Source organism: Numida meleagris, chromosome 3 (genome assembly GCF_002078875.1).
Source record: "Numida meleagris isolate 19003 breed g44 Domestic line chromosome 3, NumMel1.0, whole genome shotgun sequence".
Taxonomy (NCBI): domain Eukaryota; kingdom Metazoa; phylum Chordata; class Aves; order Galliformes; family Numididae; genus Numida; species Numida meleagris.
The window spans coordinates 41857198-41876180 of NC_034411.1; the positions used below are offsets into that span (position 1 = coordinate 41857198).

The 18983-nt window shown below is 37.9% G+C and overlaps 1 protein-coding gene across 5 annotated transcripts in view; it reads right to left on the bottom strand.

Moving 5' to 3' along the window:
* The window catches only part of SMOC2 (SPARC related modular calcium binding 2), a 139681-nt gene that overhangs the window by 4386 nt on the left and 116312 nt on the right, over nt 1–18983 (bottom strand). For 2 of the 5 annotated variants that reach the window (XM_021392109.1, XM_021392112.1), the window contains exons 10-12: nt 1863–1965; nt 681–955; nt 26–66 (exon numbers count right to left, since the gene is read on the bottom strand). In XM_021392109.1, the coding sequence (XP_021247784.1) occupies nt 26–66; nt 681–955; nt 1863–1965 (419 nt within the window). Of the gene's footprint in view, nt 1–25; nt 70–680; nt 956–1862; nt 1966–18983 lie in introns of all 5 variants that reach the window. The other 3 variants (XM_021392108.1, XM_021392111.1, XM_021392110.1) reach the window with 2 other exon arrangements.

An 18983-nucleotide genomic window follows, 5' to 3' on the forward strand; every position in this document is an offset into this window, starting at 1 on the left:
AGATTGTGCTCTCCTGAGTACTCACCTGCCTGCTGGATGAAGTGCTCTCAGTATTGGTTTTAGGGGCTGCTAAAGGGGGAAAAAAAAAATTTTGAACATGGTTTGCAAGTTATATATACCATCCCAAGAAGTGAAACTCACGTTCTGAAGTAGCAATTTTTATAGCAGGGTAACTGCACAGCTTTCAAAAAAAGTAGATAAAATATTTCGTATCTTTCATTGAAACATCCTTTTCTTTCATGGAATTGTATGAAAGCTGAATGACAACATTTCTTGCCAGTTATTATGTGGCACTTGCTCAGGACAGATTGCATTTTGTCAGCATTGAGCATTTTGAAGTTACTAAATCCTTAGTGGTAAATCTAGCCTATTATGTCTGGTGGGAAAGAAGCATGGAAGAGAAGATACATTGGATCATCTCAGGTTTCCTGCTGTAATGCAGAAACATATCTCCAAAAAGCAAACATTTAATGGTTTGAGTCAAAGGAAGTTCTTGATTCTCTCGGAGCAAAGTAGTAATTTGCATACACAGAAGCAACTTCCTTGTCATCTGCCTTAAGCAAAAGCTCTGTTAGCTACAGGCAAGTGTATTCCTTTATACTGTATGCTTCTGGTATGTACAAATATCAGACTTTGCCATCTTTGAAGAATCTAGACAAAAAGATAGGAAAGGTTCTTACTATGGCGTTTCTTTGTTTCTGCTTTACCTTCTTCTTTTGTAACTCCCAGGCATCCCATTAATTCTTGAACTGACAAGGACTTATCATTGTTCACATCACAGTATTCCACAAATTTCTTCACACATTTTTTGGGCTTTGACTTCTTTCTTAGGAACCGTTTAAATGGCTTGATTTCTTTCTTTCCAATGTCACCACTGGAATTTTTATCTAGTTGTTTGAAATACCAGTGGACTACTCTCTCTTCTAGAGTGTGATTTGGATCAGGTTCTGAAACCCTGCAACAGAAAAAAAGAAGAAAAAAAACACAACTCTTTATTCTGTTACACACACTGCAGTTTATATCTTTACTTCTGAATAGATAAAACACTGTTAGATGCTTTGGTCCATGAACCTCTCTGGTTTTGGCTACTAGCTTCTTTGTAATGAATCCTTCTCTTTTCACTTTGGTGATGCTGACTTATGACATGCTTCAGTTATGTATATTATGTGTTTTCATGTTTCTGTCATGTCCGTCTTTATCTCATTTATTTCTCTCTTCAGTTTTCTCTGTTTCAGGAAATGAAAGGGGAAGGCAATATGTTCTCAGTACTGTGCGCACCCCAATACAATTAATTAAGATGATAGCCCTTTGTGTAAAATTTAGGATACAGTTGGCCAAACACCTAGAGTCGAATTACAACCCATGATGAATGCTCTCAGATATAAAACAAAAAAAACCCCTTGAATTACAGGGTAAATTATAATAATATTGGCCCCTCCTCTTCACGTAGTAAGCATCTGACCTGCTGATGTTCAGAATTTGTCAGCACTTATGTAGTTTTAATTCTGTCTGTATGTATTGATAGCATTGGTTTGTTTTAGAATCAACTAGGCAAAACATAAATCAAAAAGTCTGATTCATTTATCAAGTCTGACAAGAAAGAAAAGGAAGACTGAGATGCAGTTGTACCAGCAGGTACAGATAAATTCAAAGCTGTGTGGCTGATGAGAATCCAGCCAACGAGTGCATCTCTACTGAGTGGGCACAGTCCACAGTGGTAACTTTGAAGTAAACTATCCTAGATAGGTTCTTGTAAATTTACTTCTTCTGAAGGCAGAAGAATTACTTCTCAAAGATCTCAACAATTCATTCACCATTGCCAGAACCCTTTTAAAGACACATGAAAAAGATCTGAAACCCACCGGCTGGAAGACAACGATGGATCAGAGACCGCATGCACCATATCTGTGGACAATGCATCCAAAACACTTGTCAGGAACTCATTCTTCTTGGCCCCAGGACAACCTAAAAAAACAGTGGACTTTTTTCTTGTCTCATATTTTTATGACATTTAACTTCCAACAATACTTCGAGGTTAGAGATAGATGTGACTCCTGTACACTGACTCCCATAAACAGTGGACAAACTTAGAACCTAATTCGAAGACAAGCATCTATGTTCAGACATGTATATCATAGAGCAGGAACAGAAAACATCTTTTTGAACTCGAGCAAGTGGGAATCTGGTCTGTATACCTTGGAGACTTGTCTTTCAATCATCTTTCTTTAAGATGTTGTGTTTGTTGTTCTGTTTTCCACAAGTGTCACATTTTGAAAAGAGCACCTTTGAATCCACAGAATTTTGAACATCACAAAGACCATTTGAAACATGAACTAGAAGCCCAAAGCCCTACACTTCTTTCAGATTTCCACCTCTGTTTCTCTGAACTGCCACTGGTTCTCTAAATGCGTACTCTCCTAGTGTATCATTCTCCTGATATGTAAAATGGCAGTCAACTGCTTTCTTCTTTCACTTTTCTCTGGGGATTAACTCCCACAATACAGTACTTAGCACAATAGGATGCTGTTAGATGGTACTTTTGTTCATACTGTGAGATTCTATGGTGATGCTAGATCATCCTCATAATTACATTCCTTATGCCACAAAACTTTTCTGAAAGAAACTGACAGCACATTTCATACACATAATACGTTAGATAAGCGTATAATGAAAGATCCACTCTTAGAGCAGTGCAGCTGGAGCAGATAAATTCATCTGATAAGCACATGGTTGTTGACACACGAAGGTTTGCTTATACAACACACCTGCTTCCTCTCTTCTTTCCTAGAGCCCAGAGCCAAACACCAGGTCTTCGCCCAGCCCTGCAATAGCTGAATTAAATTCTATGATGAACCACAAGCAGTGACATAAACATCACAAGCTTGAAGACAGATAATTTTCCAGCACAGATAATTCTGCGCTGGAAACCCGCTTACCCAGAGTTCCCTTCCTCAGTGAAAGGGGAAAATGCTTTGAAGAGTTATGGAAAAGGAAGATTAGTCCATAGGTAGGGATTTGTTATTTCATTACACTTTTCAGTTGTCTCTAGAGCAGGCAGTTATCTGCATCTGAAAAGCCTCATCTAGCCCGTCAAATTATTTTTTAATACATCCCATGTTGATTCAAGGAAATGAAGTTGTTATATTAGCCTTGAGCTGTGTTGCAGTAAGAATAGCTCAATTATTACATATAGCAGCAGCACCCACTACATATTACTGCCCAACACATTCATGAACTTATGAGTTCTCTGTCTCTTATGGGCTTGTCTTCAGCACCAGAGATATTTTATTCCAGTAACTGTGAAAGGCATAGTGAGTTTGGTGAGGCAAGTTCCACTACACATCTGAAACCAGATGTCACTGAGCAATCTGTTGAGTTCAGCACTGCATCCTGCCAGCACTGATTTGCTCTGTGGACCTGGTTCTCTGAAAGCACAGGCAGAAATTGCTATCTCCAAGGCTGTCCTCAGAGACTTGTCTTGAGCTTTATAAATTTCTTACCAGGGTTGTTACTGTCATCAAACAGAAGCCTGAATCCTACATGGTTTGTGCTCTTGGAAAATGCAGACAGCAATACCTCAGGATATAAAAATGCAGCACAATATGGAGACAAGATAATTTGACTTCTTTGTTTCTCTGTCCTTTTTTTGGATACATGATAATGCTAATATTCAATTTGATTTAGGAGATCCATCTGAATTTTTCGTGTTAGTTATTAGTGTATTCCTGAAACATCTGGAAGAAACAAAGAAGTATGCTTTGGGTAGTTTCCACTGCTGTCAAGGGAGCTGCTGAGTGTACATGTGCTACAGATGTAGAGATCAAAATCATTGCTTAGATTGGTATTTATGAGATGCAGCTAGGTAGGGTAAAGAATCAACTTCTAAATTCAAAAGAAATTACAGGGAAGGGGGTGAAATCTATAGTTTAAAGGCAGTTTTTGACAATATTTCCTAAGATTAAGAAAGGTTTCTAAATACACATTGCATGAAGTTGCAGTACCAACTGACAGCAACAGAAGTCTTCTCTTAAAAAAAGTCTTGCTGTTGAAACAAACACAGTCCATTGCTGTGAAACATTCTAAATTATAACTCTACTGCTTAACGTAAAATGACACCCTACAAAATCCTCACCAGTTAAATACAGAGAAAATATTAAATTTCTTCCAATTATAATTTTTGCTGATGTGTGGGCAATCACATGGCAATTTACCTCACAGTAAATCTCTGTTCTTTGCAGGTGTTATTAACTCAGAATGATTCTCTGGAGGGCTCATGCTGAGCTTTAATTTTCAACAAACTTGTGGATGAAACAGCAAGACTAAGGGAGCTGTAGCTTGATTGTAATGAATAATTCACTCTTAGTGGACTAAATACAGAAAGGAAAGTGTAGTTTGTTATCGGAGCCTCAGCTTCTCACTACGGTTTATGTGTTTCATTTTTTTCTCTTGCAGCTGCTTGTCCTGTCTGGATTTGACAGCTTACATAAATAATAATTTGTTGTCAAAGGGCTAAAGTTGAAACCACATGGAGTCACTCTACAGGTTCAGAGATGTAACTTAGAACTGAGCATTTAAGGATAGTTTTACCCAGAGCGAACCTTAGACCAACAAATACACACCACAAATGATAGCAATATATGAACACCTCATTTCAGCTACAGCATAAAGGCAATCAAAGAATCTTCAGTATATTACTATAAATCTCATATGTTTCTTTATAAATATATCTAACATTAGTACAAAGGATATATTTTTTTGTAGTTAATCTGTTGGATAGGTATCTGTCTGAAATATGCACCCAAGTGCCTTGGAGCTCCCTGCTTGGTTGATAATAGTCTACTGCTATCAATCTTGGAAAAACAGCTTTTGCTGCACATCTGAAGTCACAGCAAGAAAATTATTCTGTTCATTTCTACTAAAATGTTCATACATTAGACAAAATTATTCATTTCAAAAGGGACTTTATATTAATCTTCCTGTAGAAGAGGAAACTGTCTTCAGTCAGTGACTCGAGTAACTAAATGAAGCATGGCAACTTCTAATTACAAAATCTGAAGCTCTATTGGTTATGTTTGGACAGCAGCAAATGCAGAAAAAAATATTTTTTCTTGGACTTTTTTACTATACAAATGTGTATGTAAAGCTCATGACTTTATATATAAATCATAACCAGTTTGTGTTTCTTTACATATGCAGAGGGCTATCCTCATTTTATGGAGAACTTTCAGAGCTACTCCTGAACTCCATACCAGAAGGAAAAATAAAAAACAACCAAACAAAAAAAATTTACAACCTTCAAAAGATGACTCTGGCAACTGAAATTTCTAACTCTGTTGGAGACTAAAAATCATGACCTCAACAGGGTCAGTGGTTTCATGGCTCATTACGGTTTTTCCCTCACTGTACCTCCAGGTAGCCTCTCACAAACAGTAATTATCTCTGTCTTTCTCTATCCTAGAGGGGCTGAAGACATTTTCATCTCTCTTTGTTAACAGCCCTCAGGTACTAGCCTTTTTTTTTTCTTAAATACTCTTACAAATTAAAAGAATTAAGTTAAATTCAGAGCCACATTCTCCTATGACTATGCTTATGCAATTTCTATGGTTATTTTCTTCCAAATTTATTCTTTGGGCTAATAAAGAGATATTAGCTGTTCCAATGAATTTAGCTTCTCCTAACCATTCTTCTACTTTCTTCTTAAATAAATTGTTCAGAGCACCAAGCTAAGGCCATACTTATAACCTTAAGATTGACCAGAGATCTTACTCATGGCAAGTCTTGGGGAAGAATCCAATAGGCCTTTCCCTGTAGCACTGTGGCCACGGTTTCTGTGTCCTGAATAGACCAACAAAGAAATAACAAAGTAGGACAGAATGGATGTTAGCTAGAGGGGAGCTACAGACTCTACAGATTTGTAACACAGAGCCCTATGTCTTTCAGGGTGGAAGTATTATATCTGTAGAAGAGCAGGAACCAGATTTCAGTTCTCTACTTTTATTTATTAACTTTATTTTTAATACTAGTCTAAAATGATCTTTCTGTTCTAATTTCAGGGGCAAGGAAACAAAAGAGCCAGCAAAGAATGCTCTTTCACAGCCCTACCCTTCAATCCCAGACATTCATATCATACCGAAGTGCACTGAATGAGATTTGCTGAAAGGAGGTGTCTCATCCATAACAGTTAAAGCTCAATGTAAAGGAACACATTCAGAAGGCATTCATCCCAACTATCTTAGATTTCTTCTTATAATAGGACAATATCTCCCTCAAAATGTCTCTCTTCTTCCCACTGCCTACTGAGGAAGCCCAGACCATAGGTTTACTCTCATGTGGTACAAAGCTGCTTGTGATTAATTCTATACGTGTCTGTTTTCTTCGTTAATTTAACCCCCAACTGCTCTTATTCTTCAGGTAAATGTTGTGGAAAGAAGAGATTACGTTCATAGCAGAAACATGAATGAGCCTATAAACAGTTGACTACTCAGACAATTGAATGACAAAGTTAGGCTAGGTCATTTGTTGATATGAAAAGCAGTTTATTTCATTTATTTCAGTGCTTTTAATATTATTGTTAAAATCAGAACATCACAGCATAGCACAGGTAATGTAAAATGACTCACTTTGGATTACACTTGTTAGCTTGGTTATTCCTTTGTAAGCGTTTGAAAGGGTTTTGAGAAAACAGGAAGATATGAACTGGCTAATACACTGCAATTCTCCCTAATGCCACACAAAACAAAACAAAATGAACTTGAGAAGGTCTGTGGACTTTATTTGCCTTTTTAAACATTCATTCGTGGACCCTTACTTCCTAGTTTTGATTGAGACCAGGAAAAAGATGTGAAAATTCAGGTGATAAGAAGTTCATGCTTCCTTTGCTGCCTATCTAGACACAAAGAAGCTGATGTTTTTATTAGGTAGTCACTGCCTAAACAGAATCTATGCCAGTTTGGGAGGCCAAAGACATTTCAGTATGTTGAGGAGAATCTGAAATTCTGAACATTTATGTTCAGCCTGTGCCAATGTAAACTCCAAACCTTCAGAGTCTTGTCACCTTGCCACCAGAACATGATCTGCAATATAGCTGTGTGGATCTAGTCCCAGTGAAAGAAACACAATGCATTTGGCTGAAGTGTCAGTACAGAGAAACAAGCCAATGAACCCACATCAGGGCACAGAGAGAAAAGCTTCAGGATTAGAAATGGGCCCCAAAAAAGTCCAGAAGCAAAAAGGAACTGCCTGCAATTTTCAAAAGGTAACACTTCTGCCTTATATATATCATATTTCATGATTAGCTGTCCCTAAGATATAATGATGGTATTTCTGACTGCAGTAATACTTTCTACATTATTAAATTGAACTGTTTTTGGAATCCAGATTTCTATAGCATGACAGGCATCTCCACATTAACACTGAGTGTCTTAACAATTAACAATCAGGGAGTTAAAATGCAGTCCTTTGTGACATAAATTTACTACTTCTTATTCACTTGTACTTTTCATCATGCTGTTGTTATCTCTCTGGAGATGGGTATAAATAACCATATTTAATTACCTCACTTTAAATATCTATCAAAAAAGGAAAAGCTATTACAAAAAAATGTTGTTGCAATTACTAAAGTGACCTCAGAAATAAGGCACATAATTCTTGTCTCCTACTGGAAAAAAAAAAACCTGAACTACAGGGACTTGCTTAATGGGAATGATTTTTACATTACTTAATTAATCTAAGCAGGCTGCTCCTTGGACATGTGCATGAAATCAGTCCTTCCTATAAAGTGAAGTTTTTAACCTTTCTAGATATCTCCTACTGAGAATTTTCTCACAGGAGGCACCAGCTAAAAAATCCCGAAATCCATCCTCAACTAAAGCCACAAGAAACCTCTCCATTCAGATACTAAGAACCACTGGTCATTAAAGCAAAAAGATGAAGGAAATTCAGAGCTGAGTGAGGAACTGAGTCAGCCCAGCAGCACAAATTTATTTGAGAGCTATTTCTGAAGAGCCGCTGCCCACAGTGTGGTATCAGATTTTCAGAGAAGCTCAGAACCTTCATGCCCGTCTGTGGTCCTTATACTGTCCTAACGTGGGACAGATGGAAACTTACAGCACTTCTTAAGGACACCATTCAGTCCACAAAAGGTGATAAATACATGATAGGTACATCTCTGAAACACTGTTCTAATGCATGGGTATTTTTTAAACCAAATGTGGACAGATGGTACAGAGCAACCCCCACCTCACAAATGCAGTGATGTGGTGTGTCTCTGCCATGGAAATGAAAGCAGTGGCAGAACCACCAATTATAACACCCTTATCACAGCTAAAAGGGCACAAAGCACATTGTTGGATGGCGTAGGATAAGCTGGAAAAGGAGATGTGGAAGGAAGGAACAGAAAGGAAGCAGAAGATTTAGCTAGATTGCAATCTGTCAGGTGAAGTATCAGAATCTTCCACACGCTTGATTTTCTTACACAGATACCTATAAGTACTGAATTTAAATTAGTAATACATTTGTCATCAATTTTGTTTGATTGTATTTTCTCCCTCGCTTCCATAACTTGCAAATAAAAGATTTAGAAACTGCAAACACAGAGGAGAGCTAGGAGCAAGGGGAGGCCCAGATGGCTATTTCTTGGAACTTTAATTATACACTAAATTTTAATGCAGAATGCGTTTTTACAGCAGTGATTAAAAGAGGTTTATAAAATGGAAATCCTGGAAGTAACTGAAGTGAAAAAGAGACAGCAAGAATGGCTAAAATATTACTTGAGCACAATGGAATGAACTAGTCCTTGGAAACCTGGCATCACAAAAGTCTATCTCTCTGTTTATGTAGTATTTAATTTGGGATTGGCAATTATGTTACCTTCCTGGATGCTTTCCATTAAACATGACAGACTTCCTCTGCAATTAACATTTCAACTCTCACCGGCTCATCTTTTACCAAATAAAAAGTTGCAAAATGACTGATACAAAAGCATAAAAGCATCCTTACAATTGCCCATTATGAAAGTTTTTCAAGTTACGATATTATGCAAGAATGAAACACCCTTAATTCCTGCTGAAGGAAGTGGAGATGCCATTGACAAACTGCAGGCTCAGGCCTTAACAGCAAAGAAGCGCTCCTAATTCAACAATTCCCAGCTCACTTCCCCAGGACTCAGAGAGATCTCTGTAGCTATAGCAGAACTGTAAATGAAATTTCTTTTCAAACTGGCATCTGTCTAGAATGGATCCCCCAAGTCAAAAAAATACTATGCCTCTCATTAAACCACAATAAACAAATATCCACATGATGATGAACTTGCTTCATCCCACAAAAAGCATGACAAATCAGAGTAAAAACCAATGCCATCCATAATTTACAATTTACAGCAAGCATTGAGGAAATGAATACGTAGTGCTTAGTAGCAAGCAAAGATCCTTCAATGACAGAAGCACAATAGACTTAAAAATAAATTAAAGATGGAGATGAATGTAATTATGGTTCTAAAGTGTCTGCCAGGAAGGATGCAATGCAGCTGACTTCATGTAAAAGAGTTTACAGCATGTGGTTTGATTACAAAGTGCCTTGAGTTGTCTTACACCATGAAGATCCAATTACACGATAGCACTCCATTATGGATTATGAGGACGATTTCCTCACTGGACCACTACACTGCATACTAGTTTTGTTATGTACAGTGCGTTCTGTTTCCCTCGTGTGCTGCACGTCCTGCATTTGCTTGGCAACCTAGAGAGGAATATTCTGCAGCCATGCCAAGGCCTAGATTTCCTTATATGTTGTGCAGAAGCCCACCCTACAGCCTTTAGCAGACATAGTGGAGTTTAATACTAATCAGGTTGCCCAGAGCTAGACATTTGGTATTAACAGGTAATGTCTGAGAAGGCTGAAGACAGAGGCTATTGGATAGTAAGATATTTTTCCAGCAGGCAGACTTAATCTGCAAAAAAAGATGACCTTGTTTTATACAGAATGACATGACACAGACAGCTTGGAACGGCTTCAACACTGAGCATGGGCACACAAGTGTAGGAGCATATGTATCTTATTTCTGGAGCAGGCCATGAAATCTCATTTGTTGACAACAAAACAACAGCAACACACAAAGGAGGTTCTCTGGCAACTTGTTAACGGCGGTTGCATAAACGCAAAGAAATGGGAAAGAGACAAACCAAATTGCAGCTATGTGTTTTGCAACAGTAAGGGTTTACTTATCGGTGAATGGAACTGAAATAAGTACTCTGATTATAATCCGTACACCTCACATTTCCATTCTGGCTCTCCTGAGAATACATCCTTGGTACCAAACATATGTACTCTCACGTTGATTTAGTAAACTGTAAATAATTTAGTAAACTGTAGTAAAATTTATCATCTCAAGTGAATGAATGTAAAGCACTCATTCAAAATTAGAGGTCCGTGCTCCATGCTTAGAGATATACAGCACTGCAAATTCCAGCTGACAAAGATGGTGACTCTGTGAACTTTATACAACCAGAGTAGCTGAACCCTATACAGATGGCTATAAAGGGGTTAATATTCTAAATTCTCAAAACTAGAAGGCTGTTCTACAGCTTGGCTAGAAACAGAAGGCAGAAGAGAAGGCAGAGACAGTAAAGATGCTTAAACCTTTAAAAATGCTTGGAGTTAGATTAAGAAATTCAGTGTGTGTGTGGATTACAAGGACAAAATAAACAGCTAAAAGGAATCAATTTCTGCCAATTCCTACGGCCATATTCTTAGTGGGATTTGTTCCAGGGTTCTACTATCTGTGCCATTCCCAAACCTGAAGTTTAAGCCAGAAAGACTTCTTTGTGTGAGAAGTTCAAAATTTAAGGGAATCAGAAGGATATGAAAGGGCAGTGAAAGGAAAAGACGAGCATGGAAATTAGAGGTAACCACTAGAAAACCAAGGGGAGAAGAGGCGCACAGAAACCAGTGGGGAAAACAGCTGCTTAGAATTTCAGGCAAACTCTCAGGAACAGATTGTACACTGACACAGACTCACTGACAGAGGAAAAATACTCCACCACCATTGTCCTCCAAACAAAACTGTAGGTCACTGAGACAGTCCTGGTTTCCCATGAGAATGCTTCTGGAGGGTTTATTTCCCTGCACCTGCCAAAGCCATGCAGATAACATGGCTGAACCTCTGTATCTTTATTTGCATTTGTAGAGACAGAGGGTTTTTCTATTTTCTATTGCCTCTGACTCTCTCACTATGTGACCATGAAGTATCTTTCTCAAGGCTTGGCCAGATAACTACAATTCCATCATGTGGAAAGTGTAAAGATTGGGTAATTTAGATTTTATTCTGGTGCAGAATTAACTTGTTTTTTCTTTATGTACTAAACACCCATCCCATTTTGGCCAAATAGGGGCCAGAGGGCACACAGCTGAGATGGGAGAGACTGACGTTCAGCTCACTGATCCAAACCAGACAAAACTGGGGGTTGAACCTGGCTTGCTGTTATCCCACAGGAGTATGTTGATCTCTGACACTAAAGAGACAGGTTCAGTTCCCTGCTCTGTCTGGTTTGGATTAGCAAATTGAACCTGGATCCTCTCCTCCTCAGCTGAGCGCTCTAATCATCAAGCTATTACGTGTCTACAGAAAGCTTCCTTTCGTTGTGAGAAAACTCAAAACAAAGACTGTCAGAGACTAACTCTTACCACTACATAAAGACATTTTCTTCAGAAAAATAACAGTAACTTCAGACTGGACTGCATGTTCTGTAAGTTATGGCTTCATCTTGCGTGGAATAGAGAAATGCAAAAACATATTCAAAAAAAACCTCACAAACAGGTTAACAGAGCACTCTCACTAAACCAAATGAATGCATAAGCTTAAAGACAAGAATGTGTTTCAGTAGTTTGCTGGATCGTGGCCACTGCACTTTGCACGTTGAAGAGCTGAATTCTCAGAAAACTTTTTTTTTTTTTTTTGCCTTGCATGTTCTGGACTCAGACTTTCTTCCTTACCAATCAACAGAGGTGTGGGAACTGATACTTAAGCAGCACTTTAGCATTCTGTCATGCTATGAGGCACTCTTAAAATGTGGGTTTTTTCCAGCAATGCTCGTACACAAGAGAAGCCTGTTCTTTGATATAGGAATTCATTAAGTCTGTAGGATTTTTATTTTCTATCTATAAATCCATTCTATTTAAAACTGAGTGTTTGACTTGTCCATTATTTAAGATAAATGTTTCACTTATGAGACATAAACCAGGGAGAGAAAATATACCTTTCAGTGGGATAAAGGTGAATTCAGAGTGGAGCGGAAAAAGTAGGGCAGCTAGAGGGAATCAAACATTCAGATATTATGGAAAAGAATTAAAAAAAAAATATCAATCATGTAGCCAAAATATAGTACAGGGTACTTCACTTGTTATATCTCAATTTGATAGGTATGTTTCCATTCAAAACTCAGAGTATAGGCTTCATTTCAGTTGCTTTTCCATTTTCTTGTCATGAAAATGGTTTCATTTAATTTACTGAATTTTAAATGGAGGGGAAACTTGGGGTTCTCAGAGAGTATCTTCAGTAACATCACAAAACTTTATACTCAATAAAAACATTTACCAAGAATAGAGGAGAAGCTGGGAGCTCCAAATTCAAGACTTACAATAATTTTTTTGTGAGCTTTTGGTTTTCTGTTTTTCTGCATAAAAACAGATTATATTTCCTCTCTCAAATACTTGAGAGACCCCATTAATGCTGGTGATGTGTTCTGAAGTGGTTATCAGGAAACACTGAACAAGAATATAACTGTATAGTTCTCAAAAAAGATTTTAAGAATAAATTGCTCTTATTTTAGGGCAGGCATTTATCTGTAGGCTCTACTGATAATATAATGAGTATAGAATGTCTTCATTTTATCTTTGCTGTTTTAAAGTGTTCTGGTTTATCTGTAAGCAGAGATAAACCACAAAGAAGGCAACTGGTGGTAGCAGGGTTGGGGCATTAATATTTTGCTGTTCAATAAAGGGGTTCAAATTTTGGTTAAGTTACAGGCAAAGGCAATTAATTCCTACTTGTCTCCAAATTACAGATGTTACTAAGGGAAAGTGCTGAAGCACTTTCTGAGAGGGAAAATAAATCCATGATGGGAAACAACTTGAGCCTATGTACAGGAACATGAATCCTTAGTTAAATAAAAAATACATTTGCAAACAAAACATTTCAGCTAATAAACACATCCATAAACGTATTATAACTGAAAACAGGTCCACTCATGAGCGCCATCTGAGATACAAGGGATACAAAGTACCCTTTTCATTCTGTGCATTTGGACAGCCCGGGTTTAATAGACTCATTCATTTAATAGTTTTATGATAAGAAATGCGTGCTTCTAATATAAACTGGAGTTTTCTGACCTGCTTCACAGGGTGACTTTCCTTGGGCCGACTGCAAAGAATCAGAGCAGTGTGTATCTGCTCACATTCCTCCCTCCCTCTCCAGCCTTCCTCACGAGGCAACTATCAAGTGAAGCCTGCCCACAAGATACCCCACAGCCAGAGATGAATGAGGGCTAGCAACAATAAAGCATTCACCCAGATGCTTGACTAGGTCTCCAAGCTTAAAGCACAAGCAGCTTAGGAATTTTACAAAACAAGGTTTCACTGTAGAATAAACCATACCATTTTTACTCTCCCAGAAGATTCCTGCTTTCCCAAATAATCCTAGCTTCTCCAAGCCACCTGCCTGTGTCAGGGAAATTAATGAACTTAGAAACTAAAACCAACTCAAGATGAACAGCGAGCCCTGTTTATCCAAGCATCGGAAATGCCAGCACTACAGCAATGTGACTTGTTTTTTTTTTACCAAGCCATAGAGGGAGCTGTAAATTAGAGCCTGATTTCTGTACCTTACATGTCCAGCCACTGCACTGCACATTAATCTCTTCCCTTGATTCATTTGCCAAGTTTTCAATAAGGTTGGATGATGCATGCCTTGAGCCACAAGTTTGGCACCAAGAGAACTGTGCACTCTTTTAATACTGAGGTCAAAATATGTATCTCAAGAAATTGATTTTTTATAGGAACTTCAAATGTGTAGGTTTTTTTGTAATCCCTACTGAAAAACACATTTAGTGAACAAAATCCTACATATAAATCCTGCACAGCTCATAGAAGTAATGAACTGGGCTTGTAAACACATGAGACACAGATGTGGCTCAGTTTTCCTTGATTTTTTAATCATAAAGGAAGAACGAGGGAAAAAGAAGCATAGCAGACAAAGGATGAAGTCAGCATTCTGTCAAGGAAAGTGGACAGTTGAAACAGAGAACGTGAATTTAAACAGTTCATAACAAGTTGGCATTTTAGTGTTCGTGAAGAAAATAAACTTAGTCCAGCTTGCAGTAGGAGAACATGGGAATTTCATGAAAAAATAGAGTAAAAAAAAATAATTCCAGAAACAACAGTAAATTCTCTTTACCTGAGGGACAAGCTTTCTTTGATTCAGTAGAAACCAGACTAAGTTCAATCAGAGAAAAACAATTCCCTTCAAAATCTGACACTGGGATTGTATATCTGATATCAATTATTTTTATCCATGACTCTGGTGCAAATCGATACGGCATTATCAGTGACGTCCAGAGCATGAACTCTCTGTAGATGCTGTTTATGTAGTTTAGATAATCTCAGCCTCTACAGCCCAGCTGGTCTTCTAATTACACTGCACAAGAATATCCAAAAACCTGGATTCCACTAAATGATTAAGGAGGAAGAGAGATGTTTACCCAAACTTCTTAGTCAGCTGTCCTTTGAAATATATCCAACATAAGATGCACCAACTGTATTTTTTCAGAAGCAATCTTCCTGCTTTTCTAAGAGAAAAGATGTTGAGACTGTTGTGAGGGCTGGCAAGTTAATTTTTCTCTCATGCTAGAATAAACTCCAGCTTCTGAATAGGTCTGCATGAGAAATCTGAAAGGTAAGTATGCAAAGCAGGTACAAAGGGCTGAAAACTGTGGCCCTAACAGCCATTTTGACCAGTACATGGTAAACCAGCACTTAATACCTCTGGGATGAGTTGAAATCATTGATAAATGTGGATATCCTCAAGCTGTATACCACATATGCAGTGAACATGACATCACCCGAGGATGTCAAGCTCATTGACACAGCATAGTGTGACTGTCCCCATCACAAGAGGAATGAGTTACACAACATTCAGGGAAACAATGTAGGCAAATAATGTGCCTACAGGAAAGGTAGGCTGGTCCAAGCAGTTCACTTTTGGTAAGGGAATAGTTTAAAACCATTATAGGTCTCAATGACAGGAAAAGATACTACGATTTCATTCACCAGATCTTCCCCCTAGCCTAGATTCATGGCCGAGCAAGCTGGCCTCTACCACATTCAGAAGGAGTTGAACACAGCACAGGCTGAGGTGTCACTAACCTCTCCAAAGCCTGGTGTCTGAGCCACTCTGCTCTGCAGCAGGGGAGCAGAAATGGAGGAATGCCCTCCACTTGGACTTCTGGAGAGCAGAAGGCATGACACTTATGTTCCAAGTCTAGCAATACTCTCCAGGAAAAGTTAGTGTTCATGCGAGATACATGGATTGTAACACAATTCTGGAAACCTCCTGACAGCCCTTGCCAATGAACCTCATTTATTTCTTCCCTTATGTAAAACAGAAGTCTATAAAAATCCTAATGAAAATATCAGAGTTCTCCACTTCATAACCAAGTCCTTTGTGTGGACTCGCAAGTATGCTGTCATGGTTAACAGGTGTCATTTACACTGCTTTAAATCCCAACTAATCAAACTGGCTACAGTGAGATTACTGTCAATTCAAAGCAAGGAATCAGAAGTAGGTTCTGAACTACATGTCTGTATTATAGATTAAGTAAAGTAAAAAGTTTCTTTACAGCAAGTAACTGCCAAACATACAAAAAAACTATTATTTACTAAGTCAATTATAAGCAATTTTCAAGCAGCTATCTTTATAATCATCTGGATGTTACCAACTAATGCTGGAGGATTTTTAGCACTATATTCATCTACTAATTTTTCTAATTTTTAATGAAATAGCACTTAACAAAATGAAAAAATCCTAAAAAATCCTGATAGCAAAACTACTAATTTCTTAAAGTCAACCTGAATGATGCTAAAGAAAATTCTAATTTGTTTATCTGAAGTGTGTCAGAACTGTAAATAACAGAAGAAATAGCATGCAGCTTACAGAACGTTCAATTCAATACATGAGAAGATTCTTCACTGAGACAACTTTAACCTAGGTGTAAGTAGAGCTGTTTCATAGGAGGGTGAGTTGAGAGGTACAGGAGAATCTGTGTGCATACACATGAACATATTAGTATACATATAGATTTAAATTTAGCACTGTGTAAACTATCATATAAAGGGTATTAACCTGCATAAACCTGAATCACATTACTGCTGCGTGGTGAAATTACAAGCGCATATCACCCCATAGAAATGCCAGTGGGAATGTTATAGCCCAGTGCGCCTTCACAAACGGTGTACAAGCCACATGGGTTTGGGGAGGAAAAAGGGAAAAAAAAAATCCAAAACTCTCTTGCATAAATCTCTTAGAGAGCTTTATAACATTTTATTAGGAATATTTTTGTATCCTTCCAGCTCTTTCTCTGGTACTGTGAATTTGCCTATGCAGAGCTCAGTGGGAGAAAAAACTATCCAACTAATAAAATAACTCTGTAACTAACTTAAAATTGACTTTCGTTATTCAAATGGATCAAGTACCAGATATTCTGAAAAATTTCCAAGGGTGGAAACATGTGCTGCATATCTTAATGGAGCACCAGGAATCTTGTCTTTGCAGTGGTTCAAAGATCTTATTTCATGACTATTTAAAGGTAACCTCTCTGAACTTAAATTGTGGGGATGGAAATCTCCACCATACATGGAATAGTAACTCCTTTTAGTCACTGGTGATTTTTTAAGTGCACACACATACACATACATACATAACTAATGGGGCTTTCTAGGACGCTTTCCTGCTTGAAATGTTGAAAATTCAGAGACACCTAAGAATAATGGCAGAAGGTAGGTGAGACTGTAGAAGTGAATATCAAAAGCAATTTGTCACTTAAATTCAAAATGTAGCATACTCTTTTCACAACAATTTAGATAACATATATAATACAGTTGAATATACAATTGATTGTATCAGTCAGTAACTATACCTAGATGTTGCTTTCTTCTTTAGTTAGGTAATTTTTTCAGACTTTGGGTTGTATTTTCTGTGAATAATTCTGCCTAACTCTAGTAAACATTTTCTGTTATTAACTGTGGATAAGTACAGAACCTACAAACCCTTTTTTTATTGGTACTTTTCCCTGTTTCAAAGTTCACAGTACAGAAGGTTCCACAGTGATGAATAAATCATAAATAAAAAGCTGATGAATATTCACTCCAATTTTTAAATCAATTTGATTTGATAACTTTTGCTTTGCATTTCTTTTGCCACTTTCTGAAGCTAATTTCAAGTTGCACCTCTAGCCTGCAAATTTGAATTATGTAAAAAATTCAGATTCATAAGGGTGGATTCTGTAAATATTCAGTTAGGGAATAGGAATGGTACCCAGGGACTGAAAAATGCTAACTTTCCACCAGCTTTGAGTGCCTGCATCTCATTTAGCAATTGGAGACTACACAGAATGCAGAATACCAAGGGTTATGGAACCAGCATAAACCTTCATCCTACAAACTCTTATGCCTAGGCTTAACTTTATAACCACATGTGAAGGTTCCTTTGATTTTAACGGGACTAATCACAACAAGAATGCGAGTAAGTGTTTGCAGGATCATGGTTCGGCAGGTCATGAATTGTATTTTAGGAATATTTACAGTAAATTGCTTGTGGATGACTTACAGAGCAAGAGTTTTTACTAGAAGACGTTTCTAGATAGCAAGCAAATTCTAGAACTTCACAAGCATAAAGGGCAATATCCATGAATACTTTATTTCCCCAAATTATTCATGGATTTCTGCCAAATGCCAACATCAGGAATCTATGAACAGTAGCACTCCTGCTGAGCTACAGAGAAGCAAATTTCTGAATCTTGTGAAGCATTCTGAACCCTTTGAAAGAATTCCCAGATGCTTGTATGGAGTAATTTTATTTCCTCCTTGGGGGCTCTCAGTTGCAGGAGCCTACAAGTTGTACTGAACACAAGGAATAACATTATATATTTGAAACCACTGAGAGTCTTGTATACACTTTATTCTTTGCGAACAAAAGTATTTGTTACACATCTCGTCACTGAGTCCAAATAAATGTATCTTCTGCTAAATACCCGATGCAGAAAGGGACCTGGTGGAAAGCTAGCTGGCTTAAGCTCAGCCAGCGTGAAAAAGAGGTGACACATGTTGGCAGACCGAAGCACTTTGAGGAACTTTCTGGCAGGAACTTTTACTCCCTCTCTTCAATTGATGGCATCTGTCTACCCACTGTCCAAGTGGCTTTGCTATCAGCTACACTATAAAATTTCCAAGGATCATCTTGTTGCTCCTTATTTGTACATTGCCCAGAACACTGGGATCCCAGGCTACACAAGGAGTCTCTATAAAATATTGTGATACAGATAAATACCCACTTTAAGCATTCAGACTTCCCCAGCTCTTGTCTGTTCCCAGGTTCTTGATATTATTAGTGGCAGGTATGCCTTCTTTTAGCTATGTCTGTGTCATAACTTGCAACACTTCCTTACCAAGAAACAACATGTAGAGTCAGTCATGTCTTTGTCCCTGAGTGACTTGGAGCACATAACTTTTGGACCTTAGCTGGAAACTCTACCTTACGCCTGGTAGCCTGGTTCTTTACTTTCTAAAATATAGTCATCCTCAGTGAGAATATGCAACACTTATGTTGTCCTTTATGCTTGTGACCAGTCCCACTTTCAGGAGAGCTAACGATGTGAGTTACTTTTTACAAATTCATGTCTAGTCTATGCCACAGGAACTAAGCGTGCTTTTTCTCAGTG